This window comes from Danio rerio, chromosome 15, assembly GCF_052040795.2.
Source record: "Danio rerio strain M-AB ecotype USA chromosome 15, GRCz13ab, whole genome shotgun sequence".
Classification (NCBI taxonomy): domain Eukaryota; kingdom Metazoa; phylum Chordata; class Actinopteri; order Cypriniformes; family Danionidae; genus Danio; species Danio rerio.
The window spans coordinates 46,020,001-46,047,500 of record NC_141035.1 but is presented as its reverse complement, the minus strand read 5'-3'; the positions used below and the strand labels follow the sequence as shown (position 1 = coordinate 46,047,500).

General features: G+C 37.4%; 1 protein-coding gene across 6 annotated transcripts in view; it reads left to right on the top strand.

Annotated features, from left to right (window-relative positions):
* The window catches only part of serpine2 (serpin peptidase inhibitor, clade E (nexin, plasminogen activator inhibitor type 1), member 2), a 40,067-nt gene that overhangs the window by 10,770 nt on the left and 1,797 nt on the right, over positions 1–27,500 (top strand). The window contains exons 2-8 of one of the 6 annotated variants that reach the window (XM_087282531.1): positions 1,399–1,673; positions 3,924–4,151; positions 7,054–7,251; positions 10,724–10,922; positions 13,388–13,485; positions 22,291–22,377; positions 25,789–25,904. In XM_087282531.1, the coding sequence (XP_087138657.1) occupies positions 1,415–1,673; positions 3,924–4,151; positions 7,054–7,251; positions 10,724–10,922; positions 13,388–13,485; positions 22,291–22,377; positions 25,789–25,904 (1,185 nt within the window). In that variant the 5' untranslated portion in view covers positions 1,399–1,414. 6 annotated transcript variants of the gene reach the window in all.

Below are 27,500 nucleotides of genomic sequence, written 5' to 3'. Positions count from 1 at the left end.
TGTTTGAGAAAATAGTAAATATTTTTAAACTATACATAAAAAAAAAAAAAAATATATATATATATATATATATATATATATATATATATATATATATATATATATATATATATATATATATTTATTTATTTATTTATTTATTTATTTATTTTTATATATATATATATATATATATATATATATATATATATATATATATATATATATATATATATATATATATATATATATATATAAATAAAACTTATGCAATCTGCACCCCTGAAATAAGAGTACAAAGACTGCCACCTGGTGGTGCAAAGAGAAAACTTATTGAAATTAACTTTTTAGATCGCTTTAGTACAATTTGTGCATGATAATAGAAACATTATGTCAGTTTTTTAAGAAAATAATACATTTATGCAGTCATAAACATGTTTTGACCGCTAATATGACTGATTTGATGCTTCACTAAATTTGCAGACGCCTTTACCAATATCGAAATGCTTTTGTAAACATCCAGTTATTCTTTACACCAATTAAAAAATACTACTATAATAAGGAAAATCAGCTCTAACTGTAAAACCAAATAAATTGCTCTTGACACATGAAAGGGCCAAGGGACAAGATGGAAAGTTATTGCATATCATATTTAACTAATTGTTTACTGCGAATTTTATGTAACTTTGCTCACATGAATAATTGAATATTAATCAGATGATGTCATCATTACGCTGCTGTGCCGTCAGCCAATCATTGCATTGCTGATCATGATTTTGAGGATGGATAGATCTGTCCTTCACAACACGCAGTGATCTCAGATCAGTTCATCCAGACATTTTAATCTGATTCACAAACTTGTTTGAAAAACCAAATTACCCAGAGATAAGTGATCAAGATTAACAGATCCAGGATCTGCCAAATCATCTTAGATAATTTAAGCATGGTATGAAGAACAGACCCCTGGAGTAAAAAAACATCCCCAACAGCACACAAGGGTTAAACAAGCTAAATAAATTAAGTAATCTTTCAAGAGTTCACACTTATATATTGCTTGACAGCTGTAAACAGGTTTGGCATGCTGTCCCGGGAGAGAACCCTGAGCTCGGAGATAGTTGAGCCCAGGGCTCCCGCCAGGTCCATAGAGCATGTGAGGGGAGTACGAGATCAGGTGGTTCTTGAGAGCTCCCCTTTTTGTAAAGGAGAAAAGGAGGAGAAAGGGGTGGATGGGGGGTTTCTTCGGAAAACGAAAATAAGGGAGTAATGTCTAGCTAGGCTACTTATAGTGGGTTAGGATAGATCTGATTGGCTAACTAATGAGTGTAGGTAGGTGGCCAGCTGCTGTCAATTATATCACGTGCTCCTCTCGAAATTAGTTTAAAAACTTCACTAAAACTTGTGTGTGTGTGTGTTGTCCAGGTGGCGTGTCCTCATCATGTGTGTGCTGTTTCGCTGCGGTGTCCTGCTGTTTCTGCTGTGTTCTGTGAGCGTCTCCCAGTCTCAGTCTTCATCATACGGAGCGCGGGGTTCAGATCTGGGTCTGCAGGTGTTTATGCAAGTGCTCCAGGATCGAGCGCAGGAGAATGTGCTGCTGTCTCCCCACGGCGTGGCCTCTGTGTTGGGAATGCTGCTCCCAGGGGCCCACGGGGACACACGCAGACAGCTGCTCAATGGACTCAAATACAAGAAGAACGGTAAACAAATACACAATGTTTTTGAGTTGCCTTGAATTCTTTGCTATTGAGAGTAGTACCTGTATAATTTCCCTGTGTCTCACTTGGTTACCCATTGATAGCATCATTTCCAAAAGTTGCTCAGTGTATCATTCATTCTTTTTCCTTCAGCTTAGTCTCAATTTCAGAGATCACCACAGCAGAATGAGCCACCAACTATTCCAGCATATGTTTTACAAAGCGGATGCCCTTCCAGCTGCAACCCAGTACTGGAAAACACTCATGCACACTCATTCACAAACACAGTTTATTCAATTCCCCTATAGTGCATGTGTTTGGACTACGGAAGAAACTGGAGCACCTGGAGGAAACCCACACCTCCCCTGGGAGAACATGCGCACACCACACAGAAACGCCAACTGGCCCAGCCAGGACTCGAACCAGTGACCTTCTTGCTGTGAGGTGCACTGAGCCACTATGTTGCCGCGCTCAGTCTATAATCTGCATTATGTTTGTTTCAGTAATTTTTCAGAGTGAAGTGATGTTCATTTTAGTAATTTTTGGTGCTTCATTGGAGTGGACGGAGCTAAACATGCAATTGCCCCATTTTGTTTGGGTGCCATTCTCTGATTGGTGGAGTTTTCTGTTTAGCATCATGGGTAATGTAGTTTTTTTTCCCACACAAATTCATATTTTTCATTGCACACCAGCCATTTTAAGGTAGTCTGCAATGACAAAATGTAAAAATAGACAATAATATGAGCAGTGGGGAGACGCAGTGGCGCAGTAGGTAGTGCTGTCGCCTCACAGTAAAAAGGTCGCTGGTTCGAGCCTAGGCTGGGTCAGTTGGCGTTTCTGTGTGGAGTTTGCATGTTCTCCGTGTTCACATGGGTTTCCTTTGGGTACTCCAGGTTCCCCCACAGTCCAAAGACATGTGGTATAGGTGAATTGGGTAGGCTAAATTTCTTATCAGCCAATCGCATGGCAGCAACTCAATGCATTTAGGCATGTAGACATGGTCAAGAGGATCTGCTGCAGTTTAAATCGAGCATCAGAATGTGGAAGAAAGGGGATTTAAGTGGCTTTGAACGTGGCATGGTTGTTGGTGCCAGATGGGCTGGTCTGAGTATTTCAGAAACTGCTGATCTACTGGGATTTTCATGCACAACCATCTCTAGGGTTTACAGAGAATGGCCAGAAAAAGAGAAAATATCCAGTGAGCGGCAGATCAGTAGGCGCAAATGCCTTGTTAAGATCAGAGGAAAATGGCCAGACTGGTTCCAGCTGATAAAAGGCAACAGTAACTCAAATAACCACTTGTTACAAATGAGGTCTGCAGAAGAGCATCTCTGAACACACAACACGTCCAACCTTGAGGCAGATGGGCTACAGCAGCAGAAGACCACAACAGACTCCTATCAGCTAAGAACAGTAAACTGAGGCTACAATTCACACTGGCTCACCAAAACTGGACAAAAGATGATTGGAGAAACGTTGCCTGGTCTGATGAGTCTCGATTTCTGCTGCGACATTCGGATGGTAGGGTCAGAATTTGGCATCAACAACATGAAAGCATGGATCCATCCTGCCTTGTATCAACAGTTCAGGCTGGTGGTGGTGGTGTAATGGTGTGGTGGATATTTTCTTGGCACACTTTGGGCCCATCAGTACCAATTGAGCATTGTCAACCCCACAGCCTACCTGAGTTTTGTTGCTGACCATCTCCATCCCTTTATGACCACAGTGTACCCATCTTCTAATAGCAGGATAACGCGCTGTGTCATAAAGCGCTAATTATCTCTGACTGGTTTCTTGAACATAATGAGTTCACTGTACTCAAATGGTCTCCGAAGTCACCAGAGCTCAATCCAACAGAGCACCTTTGGGATGTGGAGGAACAAGAGATTCACATCATGGATGTGCAGCTAACAAATCTGCAGCAACTACGTGATGCTATCATGTCAATATGGAGCAAAATTTCTGAGGAATATTTCCAGTACCTTGTTGAATCTATGCCATGAAGGATTAAGGCAGTTCTGAAGGGAAAAGGGGGTCCAAGCTGGTTCTAGTAGTTTCACATCACATTATAGAAAAGGGTTATTTATAAACTTTTATAAATTCTTTGTGTTTTTGCTATGACGTAGCCATTAAAGCTGATATGGAAACTCTCTATTGGATATATACTCTGAATGATAACTCGAGAATAAGTCGAGGACCAACATTTATTTTCACATGTTAAACATCAAATTAATATTGTTTTTCTTCTGTCAGGTCCATATAAGATGTTGCGGAAGCTTCATAAGTCTTTGACGACAAAATCTAATGCTGATATTGTGACCATTGCCAACGCTCTGTTCCCTAATGAGGGATTCAGCATGAAGGAGGACTTCCTGTCTGCCAACAGAGAGAACTTTCTGTGTGAGAGTCACAGTGTGGACTACAGTGACCCGGAGGCAGCCGCACAGTCCATCAATGACTGGGTGAAGAACAGCACTAAAGGTTCATACACTCACTCACTCACTCGTTCAATAACTCATTTTACTCATTTATTCAATAACTTATTATTTCCTTTTAGTCACTCATTCACTTACTGAATAATTCGCTCATTCATTCATTCATTCATTCATTCATTCATTATTTCAATAACTCATTCACTCACTTATTTATTCAATAACTTGTTTTTTCCTTTTAGTCACTCATTCACTTACTGAATCATTCGCTCATTCATTCATTCATTCATTCATTCATTATTTCAATAACTCATTCATTCACTCACTCACTCACTTACTCATTCAGTAACTCATTCACTCACTTATTTATTCAATAACTTATTATTTCCTTTTAGTCACTCATTCACTCACTCAATCATTCGCTCACTCATTCATTCATTCATTCATTCATTTATTATTTCAATAACTCATTCATTCACTCACTCACTCACTCACTAACTCACTCTTTAATTAATTGATTTACTCACTCCCTTAGTCCCTCACCTATTTGTTAATTTATTTCACTCATTTATTCACTCATTCATTAATTCATTCGCTCACTCCCTCATTTCCATATTCATTAATTTATTTAATCACTCATTCATTCATTCACTCATTCAATCAGTCACTCACCCATTCATTAATTCATTCACTTAACCATTCATTCTCTAACTCGTTCATTAATTCACTCACAAATTAATGGTCATTCAATTATTAATTAAATCAATCATTCTTTCAATAAATTAATTTAATCAGTCACTCATTTATTCACTCGTTTATTATTCATCCACTCATTCCCTCATTTTCTCATTCGTTAATTTATTTAATCACTCATTCATTCACCTATTCAATCAGTCACTCACCTATTTTTTAATTCATTCACTTAACCATTCATTCACTAACTCGTTTATTAATTCACTCAAAAATTCATTCTCATTCATTTATTAATTAAATCAATCATTCAGTCATTAATTCAATCAATTCATTAAATCAATCACTTATTTATTTATTCAATAAATCACTAATTTATTTACTCATTCCTTAATTCATCCACTCACTCCCTCATTTCCTCATTCATTAATTTAATCACTCATTCGCTTATTCAATCAATCAATCAATCACTCACCCAATAATTAATTAATTCACTTAACAATTAATTCACTAACTCATTCATTAATTTATCCACTCACTCCATCATTTCCTCATTCATTAATTTATTTAATCACACATTTATTTACTCATTCGGTCAATCAATCACTCACCCATTCATTATTTAATTCACTACTTCATTTATTAAATCTATTACTAATTCATTCTCATTCTTATTTATTAAATCAGTCACTCATTCATTAATTAATTCATTCACTCACTCATTTACTTACTCATTCAGTAATTGATTCACTCACTCCCTCATTCCTGTACTCATTTAATTCATTCTGTCACGCAACTCATCCATTCACTCGTTAAGTCATTTATTCACTCATTAATTCATTCAATAACTCATCCATTCAATCACTCATTCATTAATTCACTCATTCATTCACTTACTCCTTAATTAATTCAGTCATTTATTAAGTCATTCACTCACTCATCCACTCAATCATTTATTCACTTGCTCATTAATTACTTAAATCACTCAATCATTAACTTACTCATTCAATAATTGATTCACTCACTCCCTCATTCCTGCACTCATTAAAAAAATCTTTCTGTCACTTAACTCATCCATTCACTTTTTCAACCATTTAATCACTCATTCATTAATTCACTCATTCATTCACTTACTCATTAATTAATTCACTCGTTCCCTCACTCATTCGGTAATTAATTCTTTCACTCACTCACTCATCCACTCCATCAGTCATTTATTCACTTGCTCATTAATTCATTCAACTCATCCATTCACTCATTAAGTCATTTATTTACTCAATTCATTTATTCACTCATTAATTCATTCAATGACTCATCCATTCACTCATTCATCCATTCAATCACTCATTCATTAATTCACTCATTTATTCACTTACACATTAATTAATTCACTCATTTCCTCACTCATTCGTTAATTAATTCATTCTCACTCACTCACTCATCCACTCATTAATTCATTCAATGTCTTATCCATTCAATCATTCATCCGTTCAATCACTCATTCATTCATTCACTCATTCATTCACTTACACATTAATTAATTCACTCATTTCCTCACTCATTCGTTAATTAATTCATTCTCTCACTCACTCATCCACTCATAAATTCATTCAATGACTTATCCATTCACTCATTCATCCATTCAATCACTCATTCATTAATTCACTCATTCCCTCACATATTCATTAATTCCTTCACCTACTCCCTCATTCACTCAGTCATTTTTTTTACTTGCTCATTCATTCATTCATCCATCCACCCATTCTTCATTAATTCAAACAGATGTTTAACTTGCAGCAGCAATGTTTAAAGAGAGTTATGTCTAAGTAATGCAGTTGGCAGTTACTGTATACGTTACAAACTTGGTTTCAGTAATGAAATGGCAACATGTTTTCACATTATAACGTAGTAATTTAACTAACAGCGTTCTAACTTTTCTTAACAAATATAAAATCAACAACAATAAAGAACAGCTGACGTAATGTTGTAAATATTTAATTTCAAATTATGTCAAACATTAATAACAGAACAGTTCATATTTATCTGCCTTTTTACATGTTTATCATTGCTAATCTAAAATTGCAGTGACAGCATCTAATGTAATGTGTAGTTTGACCTTCATTGACCTTTATCTTTATATTTAAAAAAGAAGAACATCTCTATTTTGAGTCCATGCTAATTGTGCCAACGAATGATAATATTGCTATGACCTAAAGATGCACTCTTCTGTTATACATAAGTTGCTGTGTTTTGTTTGTCAGGCCAGATTCCCAGTGTGGTGACTGCGGATATGTTTGACACGGCTCTGACGCGTCTGGTGGCTGTAAACTCCATCTTCTTTAAAGGCCTCTGGAAGTCCCGTTTCCAGCCTCAAAGCACCAAACCCCGGAGCTTCACAGCCGGAGACGGAAACACATACAAAGTGCCCATGATGTCCCAACTCTCCGTCTTCAACATGGGTGAGATTCAGTTCTTCAGGGTTGCCAAGTTTTCACCACAAAAGCAGTCCAATGGCCAACTAAACTATCCTAATCTCTAAACCCAAAATATGTTATTCCCATAGATAAATATAAATATTTTGCATCACTGAATGCTTTATACGTTTTTCTTTTTAATGATTGTATATGGGTAATAGTTAAAGTTGTAACAGATCGCGGTTGATCCGTGATTCGTACGGATCACAACCCACGGTTCGGAACACACGTGACCCGTGGATTAATACATTTTTTTTTTTTATTGTAGATTAATCCTAAATTTGTAATGATCGTCGAGAGATCACTTCTCATGTCATTCAAATCAAATATATGAAAGCATTTAGGCTTTACTGTAAAATATAGTGATGACGGAAGAAGTTGTGATGGGTTATTCAGGATGTGATGGGTTTCATTTAAGATGTTTTCTGTCACTACTTGTTTAGCCTGCATTATTGCATCGTGTAAGCTGCGTGATTAATCATTAAAAGATCGGGATCTCAACACCCACGCAACATAAATTCTAACCGATGATGATGATTTGCATATGTTTATTAATCCCTTGAATCGCTGCATTCAGATCTGTGTTTGAAAAATGCAGAAATCAAGAAAGATATTCAGTTTTTAGTGTTTTGAGTTTGATATTAAGTTACAAACAGTCAAATAACACAGAAGTACTGAGATAACAGTTTAGATAAAACCACTGAGGTTTATGGTAAAGATTAAAATCAGTTATATGCATTTAATTTGATGCTAAAATGAAAGCAGCAATTACATTATGTAACCAATAGGTGGCGACAACCAGCCATCAAAAATATGGCACTGAATAGTTCTTCAAAAATGATCATCTAGCAATTAAATATGAAGTTTTATGAGTGAATCACTGAATCATTTATTGAAAATGAGACTAAAAATAAGCATAGATGGGAACTATCAAAGTACAAATACTTTGTTACTGTACTTAAGTAGATTTTTCTGATATCAGTTCTTTACTCCAGTATTGTTTTGCCGACTTTTTACTTTTACTCCTTACATTTTTACACAAAATGTCTGAGTGAATCACTAAATTGTTTGTTCAAAATGACACTAACAATAAATATGAATTCTTCAAATTATAATGTAAGATTTCTACATTTAGTGTTATCAGCAACAGCAGTAGTAACTGAATATTTTACAATTTATTTTTTATTCATCTGATTATTTCTTCATTTTATCTTTAATAAAATGACAGGTTCTCAGTTCTGTTTGGTAAAACCAAAAGTATCTTGCAGTACTATTTTTGTAATAAATAGAAAGCAAATGACATTTGCCTCCTCCCCTTTTTTGGTTGATCTGAAAAATGGTCCGATTCATGACAAAAAAAAACATAATGTGATTCGAACCATGAGATTTGCAATCCATTACACCTCTAGTAATGGCAAACATTAATTTTTCATAAATGAAATCATCTTGCTTTCAGATTAAATTACCAAATCCATTTGCTAGTATATATATGTATGTATGTATGTGTATGTATATATATATATATATATATATATATATATATATATATATATATATATATATATATATATATATATATTATATATATATATTATATATATATATATATATATATATATATATATATATATATATATATATATATATATATATATATATATATATATATATATATATATATATATATATATATATATATATATATATATATATATATATATATATATATATATATATATATATATATATATATATATATATATATATATATATATATATATATATATATATATATATATATATATATATATATATATATTTTTTTTTTTTTTTTTTTTTTTTTTTCCCCAGAACAACCCCTTCCTTAACAATTCAACCCCTTACAGATAAGGGAATGCATAAAAAATTATGATATTATACTTTTTTTTTTTTTATTAAAATAAGAAAAAATAAATAAGAAAAATAAAAGGTACTGCCATCATAATTACTTTTCAGGTGAAACATTTGTACATCAAGTTACATTGTAGTTACCTTATATTACATTGGTGATAGGTTAATTAACCTCTAAATATGCATAATTAAACATGCTGTAATAGTTTTCCACCTCTTCAGAAAAAATATCAGTCTTCATTTGTAGACATGCAGTCATTTTTTCCATAACATAGACCTGTTTAAGTCTCTGAATCCACTGAGCCACCTTTGGAGAACCTTCTTCAATCCATTTTACTGTTATAATTTTTTTTCAAACAGTAATAAAATCCTTAGTACAAATCTTGTTTCTTCATTAAACATTTCTTTGGACAGTGCTCCCAGTAAGCAGTTAATATATTTTAAGGCACTGCATCATTAAACGCATAAAAAAAAATTATTACTAACTTTAATGATAAAAGTAAATACACTTTTTTAGTAATTATTCAGCAAAGAATCCGGGTTGAGTCCTGACAACTCTTTCTATGGAAGTGGAACATATATATTAATAAATTAAGCATTTATCCTGCGGATAAAAAAACACTGACACCGCTTACAGGTAGCCCAATTCTGCGGGAAAATCACAGACTTTGCAACCGTCTCTTAGTGCAATAAAAAAAAAATCCTCCTGCCAAGTGATTCATGCTATTGTCTGATCTTGTTAAAGTGTTTTCCAGAGACGGAGATGCTATAAAAACGTGGCTACTTCATAAATGTATGGGAATGTTGGAGTGTTTTAACTTTTACGGTTGCTCATAAGCCAGCAGATGGGAATGAAACAGCGCAAAATGTGAATTAATTAAATCCTAATGCAAACGCCAAGAGCGTCTGGCTATCGACTGAAGGATTTAAAACATAAAAATGGCAGTAAACGTCTGCGGTCTTACCAGTTTTGATACAACAGCTTCATGGGCTGAATAAAGTGTTTTATTGAGGGCAGTGTTTATAAAGTTCAGCGGGTAACTTGAGTGTGATTCATACACGTGTACGTGTGCTTTCTCTGAGGAATATTCATAACTGCTGAATTTAGCTCGATAAGATTCATATTTAGTAGCTGAAAGATGCAGATTGGCTCTTATAATTATGACTTAGTATGGCATTGGTTTCTTTTACATATCTGTTCATCTCATAACATGATTTGAAGGCTCCTAACTAATAATGTATAATAATAAATATGCCTTTGTCAGTCTTGATTTGTCCTACCATGTCAGATTGTCCTAGCTCCCATTCAAAAAGTAGGTAGCACATTTTGATGACTCAATATGCATCCATCAGATTTTGTTACCAGTAAATTTTAATATGGAGTAGTGTGATTATGAAGCTTTAATATCACCCTAATCCCTGACTCCAACCATTCAAACACCGTTGGTAGCATAATCTGATGGGTAGGATAAAATGTCAGGACACCGGTTCCAGGACTCTGCAACCTTTTAATCACAGGTCCAGCTCTTTAATCCTGCTGTTTTTTGTTGTTGTTGTGCGTGTGCAGGTCAGGCCAGCACTCCAGATGGACAGAAGTACATCGTGATCGAGCTGCCATATCACGGGAACAGCATGAGTATGTTCATCGCTCTGCCCACAGAAGATTCGACTCCTCTGTCCTCCATCCTGCCGCACATCTCCACCAACACCATCCAGAGCTGGACCAAACTGATGAACCCCAGGAGGATGCGCCTGCTGATGCCAAAGTCAGACATCATGCTGATATTCACTTATTAGGGCTGTTCACACTTGAAATTGTTAACCCTGGGTCATTCTAAACCACGGATAGACATAATCCTGGGTTATCTGTAATCACGTTACACACTGCTCATGCAGTGCATCCGGAAAGTAAAGTATTCATAGCGCTTGACTTTTTCCACATTTTTTATGTTACAGCCTTATTCCAAAATGGATTAAATTCATTTATTTCGTTACTGAATCAGGCTCAGGCACGGTTCACTTGGCCGGCCCTGGCCCGGTTGGAAGAGGTGGGCCTCAGCGCGGTTCACTTGAGCTTTGGCGCGGTACGCTTGTAGTGTGAGTGCAAAAGGCACCAAAGCCCGAAACTGAAAGCGAGACGCGACTTTTAAGGGACTATTTCATATGGATTTATTAAGCAATCTTACTGTTCAATGAACGCAAACTGCCGTAGAATATTAAATACGCAAATCCCCCACTGCACGACAGCTGTGCACCTTCAGCAAACCTCCTCATTCCTGCAGGGCTTTATGACTGTTTATGAGTGCCAAAAGTGGCGGATCTGTTCGGCGAAATATCTTGCTGCGTGTCACCGCATCCCTAAGGACTGTTTGGCGAAATATTTGACTGCATGTCACTGCATAACAAACGACTGAAACAATATAACTAGAGAAATCTCCGCTGTGCTGAGCGAGAGCACTCACTGAACAGCGCAGCATCGATGATGTAAGCGTGCCCAGGCCCGATTGTAGTGTGAGTGCGGACTATCTGGGGAGACGGGAGGGGGGACAAGCGTGCTTTGGCCCGGTTCGAGGCAACTGTACATAGTGTGAGTACAGCCTAAGTTGAGCTCAGGTACATTCTGTTTCCACTGATCATTCTTGAGATGTTTCAGCAGCTTAGTTAGAGTTCACGTGTGGTAAATTCAGTTATTTGGACATGATTTGAAAAGGCAAACACCTGTCTATATAAGGTCCCATGGTTGACAGTGCATGTCAAAGCACAAACCAAGCATGAAGACAAAGGAATTGTCTGTAGACCTCCGAAATAGGATTGTCTTGAGGCACAAGGCTGGGGAAAGTTATGGAAAAACTTCTGCTGCTCTGAAAGCTCCAATGAGCACAGTGACCTCCATCATCCGAAATATGTTTGGAACCACCAGGACTCTTAATAGAGCTTCTAAGCTGAGTGATCAGGGGAGAAAGGCCTTAGTCAGGGAGGTGGTCAATAACCCCATGGTCACTCTGTCTGAGCTCCAGCGTTCTTCTGTGGAGAGAGGAGAACCTTACAGAAGAACAACCATCTGTGCAGCAATCCACCAATCAGACCTGTATGGTAAAGTGGCCAGACGGAAGCCACTCCCCGCCTGGAATTTGCCAAAAGGCATCCGAAGGACTCTCAGACCATATGAAACAAAATTCTCTGGTCTGATAAGACTAAAATTGAGCCCTTTGAAGTGAATTCCAGGTGTTACATTTGGAGAAAACCAGGCACCACTCATCACCAGACTAATAGCATCCCAACAGTGAAGCATGGTGATGGCAGCATCATGCTGTGGGGATGTTTTTCAGCAGCAGGAACTGGAAGACTAGTAAGGATAGAGAGAAAGATGAATGCAGCAATGTACAGAGAGATCCTGAATGAAGACCTGCTTCAGAGAGCTCTTGACCTCAGACTGGGGCGACGGTTTATCTTCCAGCAGAACAATGACCCAAAGCACATTGCCAAAATATCAATGGAGTGGCTTCACAACAACTCTGTGAATGTGCTTGAGTGGCGGAGTCAGAGCTCAGACCTAAATCCTATTGAACATCTCTGGAGAGATCTGAAAATGGCTGTACACCGACGCTTCCCATCCAACCTGATAGAGCTTGAGAGGTACTGCAAAGAGGAATGGGCGAAAATTCCCAAAGGCAGGTGTGCCAAGCTTGTGGCATCTTATTCAAAAAGACTTGAGGCTGTAATCGCTGCCAAAGGTGCATCAACAAAGTGTTGAGCAAAAGCTGTGAATACTGATGTACGTGTGATTTTTTTTAATTTTTTTTTTTCAGCTCTTTTATTTTCAATAAATTTTCAGCAATTTCAAAAACTCTTTATTTTATATCGTCATTATGGGGTATTGTGTGTAGAATTTTGAGGAAATAAATGAATTTAATCCATTTTGGATTAAGGCTATAACATAAAACATGTGGAAAAAGTGAAGCGCTATGAATACTTACCGGATGCACTGTACATGGGGGTTATAAATACAGTATATATTAAATAAATTACCAATAAACGCACACACATAGCTCATAAGCTTGCAGAGTGGTGGAGTGAGCCAAACAAGTTGTATTTCCCAAAAACTGATTTTATTTCAGCATTTTTCATATTCCAGAAACCATCCAAAAAATAAACAAATGAAATGAACCTGTGCTGACTCTCAGTGTGCTGTATGTAGTTCATTGTTCCTCCCTTTTTTTTTTTTGCTCAGATTCACAGTCGAGCAGGAGTTGGATCTGGAGACTCCTCTTAAAGCTTTGGGAATCAAAGACATCTTTGACCAGAACAAGGCGGATTTCAGACACCTGAGTGAGTGACAGCTGTCCATCATACTTGACATCTTCTTCACATACAGTGCTTAACGTAAATAACACCTCCTTTTGAAAATGAATATTTTTATCCATTTCAGTTAATAGTATGGATGCAACTGTTCTCGGTAAAAAAAAAAAAAAAAAAAGTACCATCCCGTTGTCCTCCCACGGTTCGGTGCGCCCTGTGATCAGTGGTTCTGAATTTGCATTATTAATATTGGTTTGGTGATTAAAATGAACTGCAACAAAGCAAAAAAAAGTCCACCTTTGTACGCTTCCGAAGACCTTTCATGTGTCTGTGACCTGTCCAATCATCTTAATATGTAAATATGTTGTTGGTATCACGTTTCGGTGTACTGTACAGTATGTGTAGTTTCTGAAAGTGCAGCATGGCAAGTGAAGGAGATAAATGCTCATGCAAAAGCACAAGTGAGACCAAAACACAGCAGATTGTAGTCAGTGTTTCACTAGTTGTAAATTTAGACACACAAAAAATAACGAATTTTGTTGTTGTTGCAAAGATAACCTAGATCAATCATATCAATCAATGTCCATATCCAGACCCAGAAGTGTCTTAGGCCCCGTTTACACTAGTGCGTTTTAGTTTTAAAACGGCGTTTTAGAATGAAAACGATCCGCGTCCACACTCGCGTTTTACCCAGCGTTTCTGAACAGCTCTCCGTCCACACCAAAACACTGAAAACGCACATCACGTGACCACACAGACACTCTTTGGCAAGCGCTGCAGCCCATCTACCCAGATGAGAGCTCTGCTAGTCGGACTTCTCAAGCATCTCCCGCTGGATCTAATCTCACTATATTTATGAAACGGGATATTTCATTCATCTTGTTGTCTTTAACAACATGTTCCCTGACTTTGGGCATTGGAATCTATTACTTGTTCTCAGGTAAGAGTTTTGGCTGAGCGCAAAGATAAGTTAAGGATTAATGTAAGCACGTACATTCTGTATATTGACTGATCGCTTGCCTTTATTTCCTATAATGTATAAATTTATTGTATGTTATACTTTTATAATGGCCATTATCGATTATTAAAACTGATATTCAGCAAAAGAGAGGGTATGTTTCGTATTTTCACTGAAATTGAAAGGAGGCTGTTGTTATCGGCTCCGTTTTGTAATAAATATCCACACAGTGAAGATGACGCTCATGCAGCAAGACGCCTCAACATTTCTGCTGTCTGTTGCTAATATTAAAATGAAAATAGGCAGTTATATCATGTGTACATTTTATTGTTGAGAAAGTGAAACAACGTAGCCAGGGTGATGTGAATGAAGTTATAAAGTACATTGACTGTTCCCTTTGAAGATTTACCCGTGTCCTCGGTATAGTCTGTTTTCCATATTAAACTGAAAAGAAGAGACTGCAGCCTTGATACTGAACTTACACGGAGAAGATGCAGGACTGAATTGTGTGTTAGGCTACTTAATATTGAGGAAAAGCCCCAATCAGAGAGGCGAATGTCTGCAGTCCCGCCTCCGTTTTCAGATGTCTCCGTTTTCCATCATCCACACTAAGACGGAGCAGCAGCGTTTCAGAATGAAAACGGCCTCTCCAGCGTTTTCAAAACGCTCCGTTTTCGGCGCTCGAGAACTCCGGCGTAGTGTGGACGGATGGCGTAACCGTAGCAAAACTTATGCGTTTTCAAACTAAAACGCATTAGTGTAAACGGGGCCTTATACGGTGCCAAACATACAGCCCAAAGAGGGCGCACAGGTCTGATTTAGCAGTCGTGCTCCCGCTGGGTCTTTTTCCGCACTCAATCGTTCAATTATTTTGTTTACCTGCTGTTTGCTCAGAAACGTTTTCCTCTCGACTGACTGTACCCACTGAATTAAAAGAGAAGAGTCCTCTCTCTGGTTAAGGTTCACTTTGATGGTGCTGATAAGTGATTATGGTGTTCGCTGGGATGATTGGTAATAAGCATGAGTTGCAAATAAATATGCCATATTGATCAGGGGTTGCCTCAGCAAAATAGACTACCAACTATCCCAGCATATGTTTTATGCAGCGGATGCCATTCCAGCTGCAACCCAGTGTTGGGAACCACCCAAAGGAGAATGAATGAATGAGTGTTTGGTTAACAGAAAACATCCATTGTCGACTAAAGCAACGTTTAGGGTTTGAACTGCTTACATGATCTGCTCGGCAAACTTTTTAGCAATGTTTAAACTTTATTTATTTCACAACAAGGGACTGTGCATGTGCCATGAAAATGCCTATCAAATCTGGAATGGCGTTAAACACAAACAACGAAACTGAAATAACATTAGCGTGAGGTGATGAGGATGATTTTGATGTTGGTTGTTGATTGTGAAATTGAGCCGGGTGAATCACGTCTCTCAGTGGAGTGTGAACACGAGTTTACAGAGACGCTTCTCCACAAAGCTGTCATTCACCACTAACTGAATCACAGAGCAGTGAATCATCCCGACTTTTTCACTTTGAACTGCTGCGAAAAGATAAATAAGGCAAAGCCTGAAGTCATAGTTCACCCAGAAATTAAATCTGTCATCATTTACTTGCCCACATGTTGGAATTTGGTTTATATTTATGGCTCACAAATAGAGAGCAGACAAAAAATGCCTCTGGAATACAAAAAAAAAAGTGGCATTAAAGCTATTTTAGGAGCTTAACAGACTGTGAATAGCAGAAAGTCATGTGAAGATGAATAAATGGTGACCGAATGCTTCTTTCACATAGATTTAATGACTCTTCTTTTGTGAAATCTTAATTTTTTGGCCTTTAGAACAGCTGGATTAGATCATTTATACTCCTTTACACAAAGCTTTTATGGGAGAAATGTCATACTGTCTCATCATTTTGAGATAAAAAGTCTAAATTGTGGCCTAAGTACACACCGCACGTCCATTGGAAACAGCAAACTTTTGCAAAGTCTAGAAATACGCGATGTGCGAACGGCCCCTAAAAGGCTTCTAACATCTGCGATCTCCATCAGTTGATCTTCCTGCACAGCCATGGTGGATTCCCCTGATTTGTTGACAAGTGGGATCCGGATCTTTTCTTTGGTAGTTCCTGGGTCCTTCACTGGGCTTTTTCCCCTTAGCAAAGAAACTTTCTGAAGATGTCTGCTCAGGGGCGCCGCTAGGACGATTCCAAGGGCCCATACATTTATGCCGAGTTCAGACTGCGTGATTTTAGCCCCGATTTTGGCTCGCCGACAGGTTTTGAGAAATCGCCGACAAATGCCTGAAATCACAGGCAAATCGGTGCTCGTGCACGTGAGTAACAATCACATGCCAATGCCTGCGAGATATTTGGCATGCTAAATATCTGGAGCTGTCGGCGATTCAAATCATGCCGTGTGAATTGAGTTTATACTGAAAATAACGTCAGCGATCGCCTACAGCCAATGAGAGAGCGGCATTCACTTGTGTGTGTGTGTGTGTGTGTGTATACCTGCTGCAGGCCAGCGGGAGGCTGGGGGAGAAGTTAAAAGCGCTCTTTTTCGGTTTATTCGGCCCCACGAAATGAAAGAAAAACTAGTGGAGGTTTGACAGGACTCAGGAGCAACCGTGTCTGTTTGACGTTTCATACAGAAAGAAATTAGTTTATTATCAACGTTGAGGAGAAATGGCTAATTCCCTTTAAACCCAGGTGAGCAAACATGTACATATTCTACCCCATTAAAGGCTTCTTTCTCATTATGTAGTTAATAACAAAAGATATACTACGTGTTTTTGGCTGTGAGACGTAGTTTGGACGAAGTTGTCGGCGATTCTTCCTATAGTGAAGTCATGCAATGTGAAAGTCCCTGTCGCCGATCCATCTTGCAGTGTAAACAAAGCAGCGACGAAATGCCCAGATAGTCATGCAGTGTGAAAACATCTGTGACACGACTACTTTGAAAATAATGCAGTCTGAACTCGGCATTAAGGAGGCCCCAGAGACATTTTCAAGGGCCCGCAACAATCACAGCCCCCACCCTCAACCCCCCCCTCACTTTTATCCAGGATCCCATCCACCACCCCCAAGTCATAATATCTTATAATATTGAGATAAAAAAATAAACATTTCTGGCCTAAAAAATTTATATATGGTGTATTAAGAATATTATGAAGATATTTGTCTTACAAAAATGTAGTTATGTCAGAAGTTTCATGCTTTGTCTTATAAGTTGATGTTTTATACTTTAGACCTTTTTTGTCATAACTTCTAGACTTGAGGCTTAAAACTAAATGATGGCAAATTAACATAATAATAGACAAAATAAAAGAAGACAAAGCAGGTTCCAAATCGATTTTAAAATGGCATAATATCTCATATTATTAAGATAAAAAGTAAAAATTTCTGGCCTAAATAATAAACACTTGGTATAATAGGAATATTATGAAGTTATTTGTCTTGCAAAAATGTAGTTGTGTCATAAGTTTGATGTTTTGTCTTATAATTATGAGCTGATGAGCTTAGACCTTTTTGGTCATTTTTTAAATCTCATCAATAAGACTTAAGACGTATTTATTAAAATTATGACAAATTTATATTAATAATGGACTAAATAAAATGACAGGAGACAAAACAGGTTCTAAATAAACTTAAAAAGTGTTATTAAAACCATTTTTGGAGCTCAACAGTCATGTTCAGTGTCTCATAGTTTCATCTTTTATGTAAATTATTAAAACTTTTTGTCATAATTGAAGATTTCTATGCTCTAATTATGGCTTTTGCATCAAAACAGTGACTTAATGACTTAACAAATGTCTTAATATTAATCTTAATGTCTCATAATTTCAATTTTAGTATCTCAACTTTGCATATTCCTGCAGTTATGTCATGTCAAATATAAATGCCATATTTCTTTAATATTAATAAATAATTATCACCACTATAAACTTTTAATTTATCACATAATTTTGAAACACATAGTTTCAACATTTTATATCAAAATTATGATCTATTTAAACGTTTTAAATGACTTTACTCAGTATAAATATCAGAAAAGCACATAAAGGATCATCTGTAGATGGAAAGGAGAAAATCAAATACAAACTCATACCAAAGTATAACGATTGCTATGAGAGTTTGAAGAAGGAAGAAAGATGTTTTGTAAGCAGCGGAGGCCAAAAGTTTCACAAAGAGTTTCACAAACCGGATGTGCGGTGGTTAACTGTGGTCTGAAGTGTTGATCTAATGCCCCCGTGTGGCGAATAATGGAGTTACACCATTTCCTTTACAGGGATAATTCACCTAAACATGACAATTCTGTCGTGTCCAAAACCTGTTTGAATTTCTTTCTTCCGTTGAACACAAAGGAAGATAATACTGAAAAATGCTTCAAAAAACACCCATTGACCCTAATTGTAGGATTACAAAGCAATATACACTATAGGTATTTTGGTTTTTGTTCCTACAATGCAAGTCAATTGGTGTTTTTTCTAACATGGCATGTCTTCTTTTTGAACAGACAAGATAAAATCACAATATTTAGTTCGAGTAAATGAGAAAACTGTATTTTTTGTTTGTTTCTGTTAAAGCTTAAAGGGTTCAAGACACCCTGGAGTACTTTTCTTGAGATTTTAACAGATTTGTGTGTGTTGAGCATGAGTTAAGACAATGCTAACACCAGTTTTAATTGTGGGGAAAACTGGATAATTTTGAGCTTTTGGCAGCTAATTTCATCTTCTGGGTTAATAATCATTTTTGACTTAGCACAAATCTGCTAGTGGAGTGATGATGCGTCGCTTTCTCATTATTATTCATAGCAGAGTTTTCTTATCCTATGCGAAAAGCTTAATTATTTATGAGGGCATGTGCTTTCCGAAGGCAAGGCAGACCTGCTAAGCTGGTAGACCCAATGACTGGGTGAGACCGCGTCTGCGTACGGCAAGCAGTATTTAGCCGTTCATGAAGGGTCATAACATCATGTTTTTGTTTCCATGATCTACGCGGTTTGTTGCATACAGGGCCGATACAGCTGAGCTGTTGGTTTGCAGCAAGCAGATTTGTCAAGAGAGCTGTCCAAGAATTGGAGAATGGTGGACTTTTTCTTTTATCAGTTGAGTTCCTTACCATTCATACACATCACCTATATCCGTGTGTTCGCTTATGTTTAAAATCCTTTAGATTACCGGCATGGTTAATGGTTGAAATAGACAGGACAAGAGACCTGCTGCACTGCTATCCACTGTGTCTGCATTCAGATCCTGGGATTCAGGCGGAGTGTGTATGAAATTACGAATAACAAATGTAGCAGGGCATTAAATCACTGTTTATTTCTTTGCATTTTAACTTTGTTAACTATCAGGGCCGGATTAACCAATGGGCCTTATGGGCACAGGCCCAGGGGCCCGTGCGCACTAGGGGCCCCTGCGAGGGGGGAGAAAAAAAGACAATTTCGGAGTGTCTTTTTAGGCTAATTGCAAATAGCGCATCTAGTTGGACTAAGCTATTCAGGGTTTACGCCCATCGATGCCTGATTGATAGAGACAAGATGAGTAAAGAGCAGTGAAATAATATAGCCGCAGTGGCGCACCTTGTAAGGCACACGGCATCATCTTTTGACGCGATTAATAACATCGGTTCGAATCCACCATCAGTTGAACTCGTGCTACTTTTTTTTTCTCCCCATTACATATCAGATTGGAAATATATTTATTTTTAACAGGAAAGAAACATTTTTTTAAAAATAATGCAAATGTGATATAAAGTCACAAGTGTCTCGTGGGTATTTAATAATGTTTAGCCTTATTATAGGCGCCTGCCGCGCCTCCCTCTCTTCAAAAACTCTAACGTTATTGCTCAGACAACTGTATTTCCTCTGAGCAAAAAAATCGCGATCACATATTAATATTATTATTATATTTAAATTGCCTTTCTTTCTTTAACTAAACAGAATGCTGTAATTGGTCAAGTGCGGAAACGTCAGTTTTGTAATAACCCGCACTAAACTGAGCGGACTTTAGTGTAACGTTATATTTGTCATAGATCAAAAATGAGTGGACAAGTGGATTTAGCAAACGCGACAGAAAGAGGAGATGAGGCATCTTTATTGAGGCATTTTCCATACACACCTTCTTTAAACAGACCCGTGATCAGGAGAATGAGGGTACAGAAGAAGACGTTAACTTTAAATGATGAGTAGCTAGCATTAACCAGGCGGAGGAGGCTAACGGCAGCGCAGCGCGGACTGGATTCATCGTGTGAGAGACAGAGAGAAAGGGAGAGAGAGAGGGAGAGAGAGAGAAAGGCCCAGAAGAGGAGAGAGAGGGAAGAGAAGAGGTATAGTGTCTGTGATTTCGGATACTTTTAGGTTTATAATCAAGTCTTCATCACGAGAAGAGTAGAGAAATTACAGGGAGAGGAGGAGAGAGACAGTAAATTAGTGTTTGTATTATGAAAGACTCAGATTCATAGAACTCAGATTCATAGAACTGGATTGGAGAAGCATTGTGCGCTATATGCCATGGCAATAATATGCTTTATAAGTTTGTAAAAGCAATACACTAAAATACCCTTAAAAAAAAAAAAAAAAAAAAAAAAAAAATAATAATATATATATATATATATATATATATATATATATATATATATATATATATATATATATATATATATATATATATATATATGTAGTTTTATTAGTATTTTTATTTAATGCTTTGAAAAACAATCTAAATCTTTGCAGACTATAAATACATATGTACTATATATCATTTATTTAAATATGTGGGCAACAAATTATAGATTCATTTTATTTAAAAATTATTATATTATTCTTATTTTTTAAATTCAACTATAGGGGTGCGGCCAGGTAGGGGGCCTTACAAGATAATGTGCCCAGGGGCCCCTGAGTTCTTAATCCGGGCCTGTTAACTATAAAATTATGGGTCTCCTCAGGGTTTGGGTTTCATTTTGTGAACCAACTGACAACAGTTGTTCACTCCCCTTTTTTCCCTGCTCTGCCGGCCACGCCCACTCCTCCCTCTGCTCGCAGATCTCCATGCCCTTTGACCCTTTAAATGTGCTGTATGTTCGTTTTCGACTCTTCTGAAGCATAAAAATGCCATAATATGTTTGCAGATAATTAAGAAACATGCTAAGTGAACATTCTTGTTTATCTGAAAAACAATGCTGAAGTCAGATATTCGGCTTTGAAAATGTGCTTTCCGTGCTGGAACGGCTGTCTTTGTTTTGGTCAATGCCTGTTTAGCCAATCATATTTCAGCACCCCGGGTTGACTTGTTGGAAAACAGCATATTTGATTTATTTATTCAGGAAGGCTCTCAAAGCATGCATCCATGACTGAAATGCGACCCTTGAGTGGACAGTAGCAGACTCCGAAGTGAGACGTAGATTCAAAGCTCCAAATAAGGTCTTTTATTATTAGTAAAAAATATCAATACTACAAATGTGAACACATTAGGTGAGCAGGGTAACCCTGTGTCCTAACAACACGATATGTGAGGAGATTTGCAGTAATAGGAAATTTGGCTGTTTGCACCAGACGAAACACGACAGAAATTTAAATAAAGCCATTCAGAAGCACAGAATAGTGCACTCACTGCACTCCAATAAAATGGTAAGGTTTATAATCTAATTAATAGATATTAAACCTCTTTAACATTATCAAATGCACATGCTAAATCACTGATATGTTGGTGTCATCAATCTGGCAAGCTGCACTTGCATGTGTTTTAAACCATGCGTGCAATACCTAGTTCAACCACTAGGTGACAAACTTACATACGGCACCTTTAAATGAATTTCGCTTAGCGTTTTGAAGTTTTGTGCTCTTAACCTTTGGCATTTGTGTGTGAAACAGGTTCAGAGTCCATCTACGTGTCCAAAGCCCTTCAGAAAGCCAAGATAGAGGTCAATGAGGACGGAACCAAAGCCTCCGCCACCACATGTGAGTTCCTGTGTCACATAGTAAAATAATGACATTTTTTTTATGTGGTTAACAGGACAGTGCATTACATGCGAGAATTGTAATCCAGACAGTTTAAAAGTCCTGTGAAGTGCTTTGAAATGTGCAGATGTTTTATTCGATGTAAGTCATGACGTATCGTTGAGGTATTTAAAACTATTTACAGGTCTATTTCCGTACTCATTTGAATTGAGAAACTTTTTAGTCCTATCACACGTATTAGGCATGGATATATGTATTGCGATCGTGATTTTCTAAAATATTACATCGCTTTATAAACGTTTATTATTGCCATTAATTGAGCCGCTTCGCGTGACGTCACACTTAACAAGCGGTTAATCTCAACTGAAACATGAAGACAGGGTGGGACTTATAGTAGCTACTCCCCCATTAAAAAAAAAAACAATAGCGTTTTTTTTATCACAGCTCTGCCGGTAAGAGTGGTTAAGCTCAAGCGCATCAAATGAAAAGAACGTATTGAAGGGGGTGGGGCATGTTAGATACTCGAGAGCATTTGATTGGTCAGAAGATTTGATGAGAAACTGAAGTATGAGGTGATGATAATGAAACTGTTGACCCATTTAGACGGAAGTGATGTTTATATCTTCTAAATGCTAATGTTGTCACTGCTTTGAAGCACACTTGATATCCTTAAGACTAACATAATGAATCTAACACCTATTAAAATTATTATAATTTCATGGTACCATTAATTATGACCACAAAACATAACAGATTTATTTCAGTTCAACACTGAAATGTTTATACAGACTCTGCATTACGATTATATACTAAGTCTGATGTGCTTTTAACTCAAACATTCTTATTGGCAGAGCTGTGATGTAAACAGAACACTATTGGCTGTTTTTGAAAAGGGGGAGGAGCTACTCTCTATATATTCCACCCTAGCTTCATGTTTTAATAGAAATGTGCTTCATGCACAGCAAGTGTTTTTCAGCCACCGATAAACTTCTGCTGAACAGTTGATCAACATGAGGTCATAAGGTTCATTTAACAGCATCGTTCAAGTATTTTAATTAAAATACAGTCAGTTAAATCGATTCAAGCATTCATTTAGTTGTTCAAGCAATAATACGTGATGAAAGACTGTTTAAACCAAAGCACCACTAGGAGCAGACGGCAAGCACAGAAAACCCATAGGAAGTACTGTGGTAAACCACATTTCCATTATTTAAGGGTGCTTTCACACCTGTGAATCGATTCAGTTGTTCCGAAACAGAGATTACAATTGTTACATTGTTGCTCTTTGCTCTTGGAGCGGTTCGCTTTCACACTGCAAAGTTTCTAATCGGACCAAAAGAGCTAAAACAAGTCACGTGCGAGTAAACTCTCCTCACATTGGTCAGAGTGTCAGGGTTTATTTTGCAGCGTCCCGCTAAGCTGTCAGGAGAGGTGGTGGTTTGGTGGTGATTGACAGGGTGCGCACGCGCGATGTGTCTGAGGAGAGATGCGGTGGGGAGGGGTGAGAAGGGTGCGCGACGATGCCTATTTGAGGACTGGGAGGGAGACGCGAGATTACCGGGAGATCATCACTCGTTTGCGGGCATCCGGAGACTCGTGAAACTTCCCGCCCTACTCATAATTCTCTCTTCATATAGCCGTAAGCCTATTACATATCCATAAAACACTGTGATATAACCGCACTTGGATCGGATCGCTTTCTCACTGCAATCGATCCGCTCCAGGGTTCGTTTCAATTGAGCCGAGACCACCTCATTCAGGCGGTCTCTGAGCGATTATTTGGCGCGGAACAGAGCGCGATTGCCCTGTTCCCATATGCCAAACGAACCGCGCTAACTGGGCAAACGAGACAGGTTCCGAAACAAAAGTGTTGGTGTGAAAGCACCCTAAGACATGATGTGGAACAATGGAATTTAATGCTGTGCTTCTTGTCCGGTCTGAGACCCACTTTATATCGTATATCAATCAGGCAGTGAAGATCATTGATTTTTCAAGAAATCCGATCTTAAACGTGGTGAGTTTATAATGGCATGACTAGGGTTAGGTACCGAAACTCTGTACCGTATTGGTGCTACATTATAAAAGACAGAAGTATCGATAAGCTCTGGCGTTAATGGTACTGGAGAACTATTGCTGAATAAACATTACTTACAGTAGCACAATTTAACTGACCAACCTTTTCCAATGTGCCATATTTAATATTCGTCTCCACAGTTGCAATCTCGTGACAAATGCTTGTGTTTCCGGCGAAAGCCTCAAGTATAAAAGCCTTCACTGTTCTCGGCTGTGTGCGCGCACTCAGCGGAGACTCGTGCAAAGTGCACACACATAGCTCATAAGCTTGCAGAGTGGTGAAGTGAGCTAAACAAGTTGTATTTCCCAAGTGGAAAGCAACAATGCCCGTTGCAACAAACGCAACAAGTTGTTTTCTTGTATAAGCGGAAACGCAAGCAATCCGGCTAAGTGAAAGTATCTTTCAAAAGTGCAATAACTGCAACGCAAAGTTTTGACTGCCTAGCTACTAACCGTAACGTTACATCATCCACATTATGTCAGCAGTCAATCACCTAAATTAGTATATTAATAGTTAAATGAACACACACATTCGGTTACAATGAAAACAGTATTTTTTCTGCTGTAGCCTAAATAAATCTTAAACATTAAAATGCTTTTAAATCAGCTGTATTTACTAATATAGCCTATGAATAGCCTAATAATAAACTATGCTTAAGAAATTATAAAAAAAAAAACTGCTTTTTTCTACATTGCAAGATGCTCAAAACTGTATTAAAAACACAGTTGACTTCCAAAACTCTGCTAACTCATTTGAGAATGCGTTAATGAAAAAGCATGAACATTATATCATTTAACTGCAACTAAAAGAGGGTATTTTTCAACTGCATGGAGCACAATAAACAAAGAAAGATCCCGACTTCTGCCAGCAAAGTCAAACATGTAGATTTTTCTCCTGAAAAAAGGTTAAAAACAGAGTCACTTTTCTTTAAACCGTTGTACATTCTTTTACAGGAAAAAATGTCCTCTGTTTTACAATTATTGTTTTTTCTCTATTTTACATAAAAAAACATAATAATAAAATAAAGTTGTTAATTCTGTTCACTTTTAAAAATTCATTTTTAAAAAAAAAAATCAACAAAAAGTACGGATAAGAGAACCATTAAAGTACCGAACCGATAAGTGGTATCGATAAAAGTAGTAATTCCGTTAAAACCTCAACAATGCCCATCCCTAGGCATGACTTACCAGAAAGTGACCAAGCAGGCATATTACAAATTAAAAGTCTCCATGCATATATCACATTTTCACATGTTAAGCAAAGCTGCACATTTCAGGGTACTTTAAGGAGAATTTTAACGTCAGCAGCTCTTAATGTGTGTGTGTGTGTGTTTTCAGCTGTTATCCTGCACGCTCGATCCTCTCCGCCATGGGTGACTGTGGACAGACCGTTCCTGTTTCTCATCAGGCACAATTCTTCAGGTACACACACACACATTAGTGATGCGCGGGTTGTTGTTTTTTTCCAACCAGTGGGTCCCACTTTTATTTAATTATTTGACCTGGTGCGGGTAAAGAATTGTCCCTTTATTTGCGGGGTGAGTCAAAAGTTCATGTATGTTGTTTGCGAATCTCTAAAGTCTATATTAATATTTGGGAATATCTATTTTTATATTTTCATTTCATAAGTTCTTTGATAGTTTTTGATTACAATACTTTCATGCAGATGGTGAGTTTGGCGCTTTTGGCTTTCCATAGTGTTTTCTTCAGTCTAATTCAGTGTAATTCAGTCTTTATATGCACGTGACATACAGTCCAAGTCCAAATGATTCGCCATATTGTTCTTTTTTTTTTCTTTGTCAAATATTTCCCAAATGATGTTTAAGAGCAAGGAAATTTTCACAGTATGTCTGATAATATTTTTGTCTTCTGGAGAAAGTCTTATTTGTTTTATTTCGGCTAGAATAAAAGCAGTTTTTAATTTTTTAAAACCATTTTAAGGTCAATATTATTAGCCCTTTTAAAAGGCAGTCTCATTTTCACACCTTTACTTTGAAAAAAATCAGGAAAGTGATTAAGTCCAGCTCTGTTTAGATGGGAGTGTGGAAAGAGGGAAGGGTTTGCATGAAAAGGGGAGTTTCTGTATGAGCACAAGCTGATTTTCACAGAGCCAACACAAATACAGACGCAGAGGAGAAAGACAGTGACTGTTTACATGGACATCAGTAATCAAATTATTTGCCAAATCATTAATTTGTCGACTTTGACTGCAGTTTGGCACTTTCATTCAGAAACATTTCATGCATGCCCCCCGCTACAAACGAGATATTAGACACGAGGAACTTCTGGATGATTATAGTTTTAATGGACGGTTTGAGCTGTGTGTATATAGACTATCCTGTCACAAAATGAAGCAAAAATCCTACACAAAGATAATAGTTTGATTGCGGTATTTACATGTTTCCATTTGGAGAGCAGCATTTACATCAGATCTTTCATTTCATATTATTGCCTTGATTTTAACATACTGTAAACTCAGTACAGGACGTTAAACATAAACATAAACATAAACAAACACCAGTGATCGCTCACTTACCAAATCTGTAAAGACAGGACAATTAACACCAACTGGAGCTGCGTCTTTTTTTAAAAGGAGATACGGAAATACGGATTTCACCATTTTTCAGTTGCTAAAAGCTCTCAGGTAAAAAATGTTCCTCACAAATGTATTTTTGTCGCGTGTTAGCAGACCACTGTAATCCACACGTGAGTCCAGCTGCGCACTCATACCAGGGAAATGAAAACAAAAACATTTGTTGCAGCACAATTATAAACCCAACACTGACGACCCGTGTCTCCAAACGATTCTTCTTCCACTTGTTTTCACAACAAAACGTGGCGTCTCTCTGCCGTCTGTAACAGGTCTTCAAAGCTATCATGCATAATAATGAAGTTGTACCTCATACACAATAAAGCGAGCTGATTGGTTTGAACCAAGTCTTTCTCTTGAATTAATGATGACGCAGTGGCGCAGTAGGTAGTGCTGTCGCCTTACAGCAAGAAAGTCGCTGGGTCGTGGGTTCGAGCCTCTCCTCAGTTGGCGTTTCTGT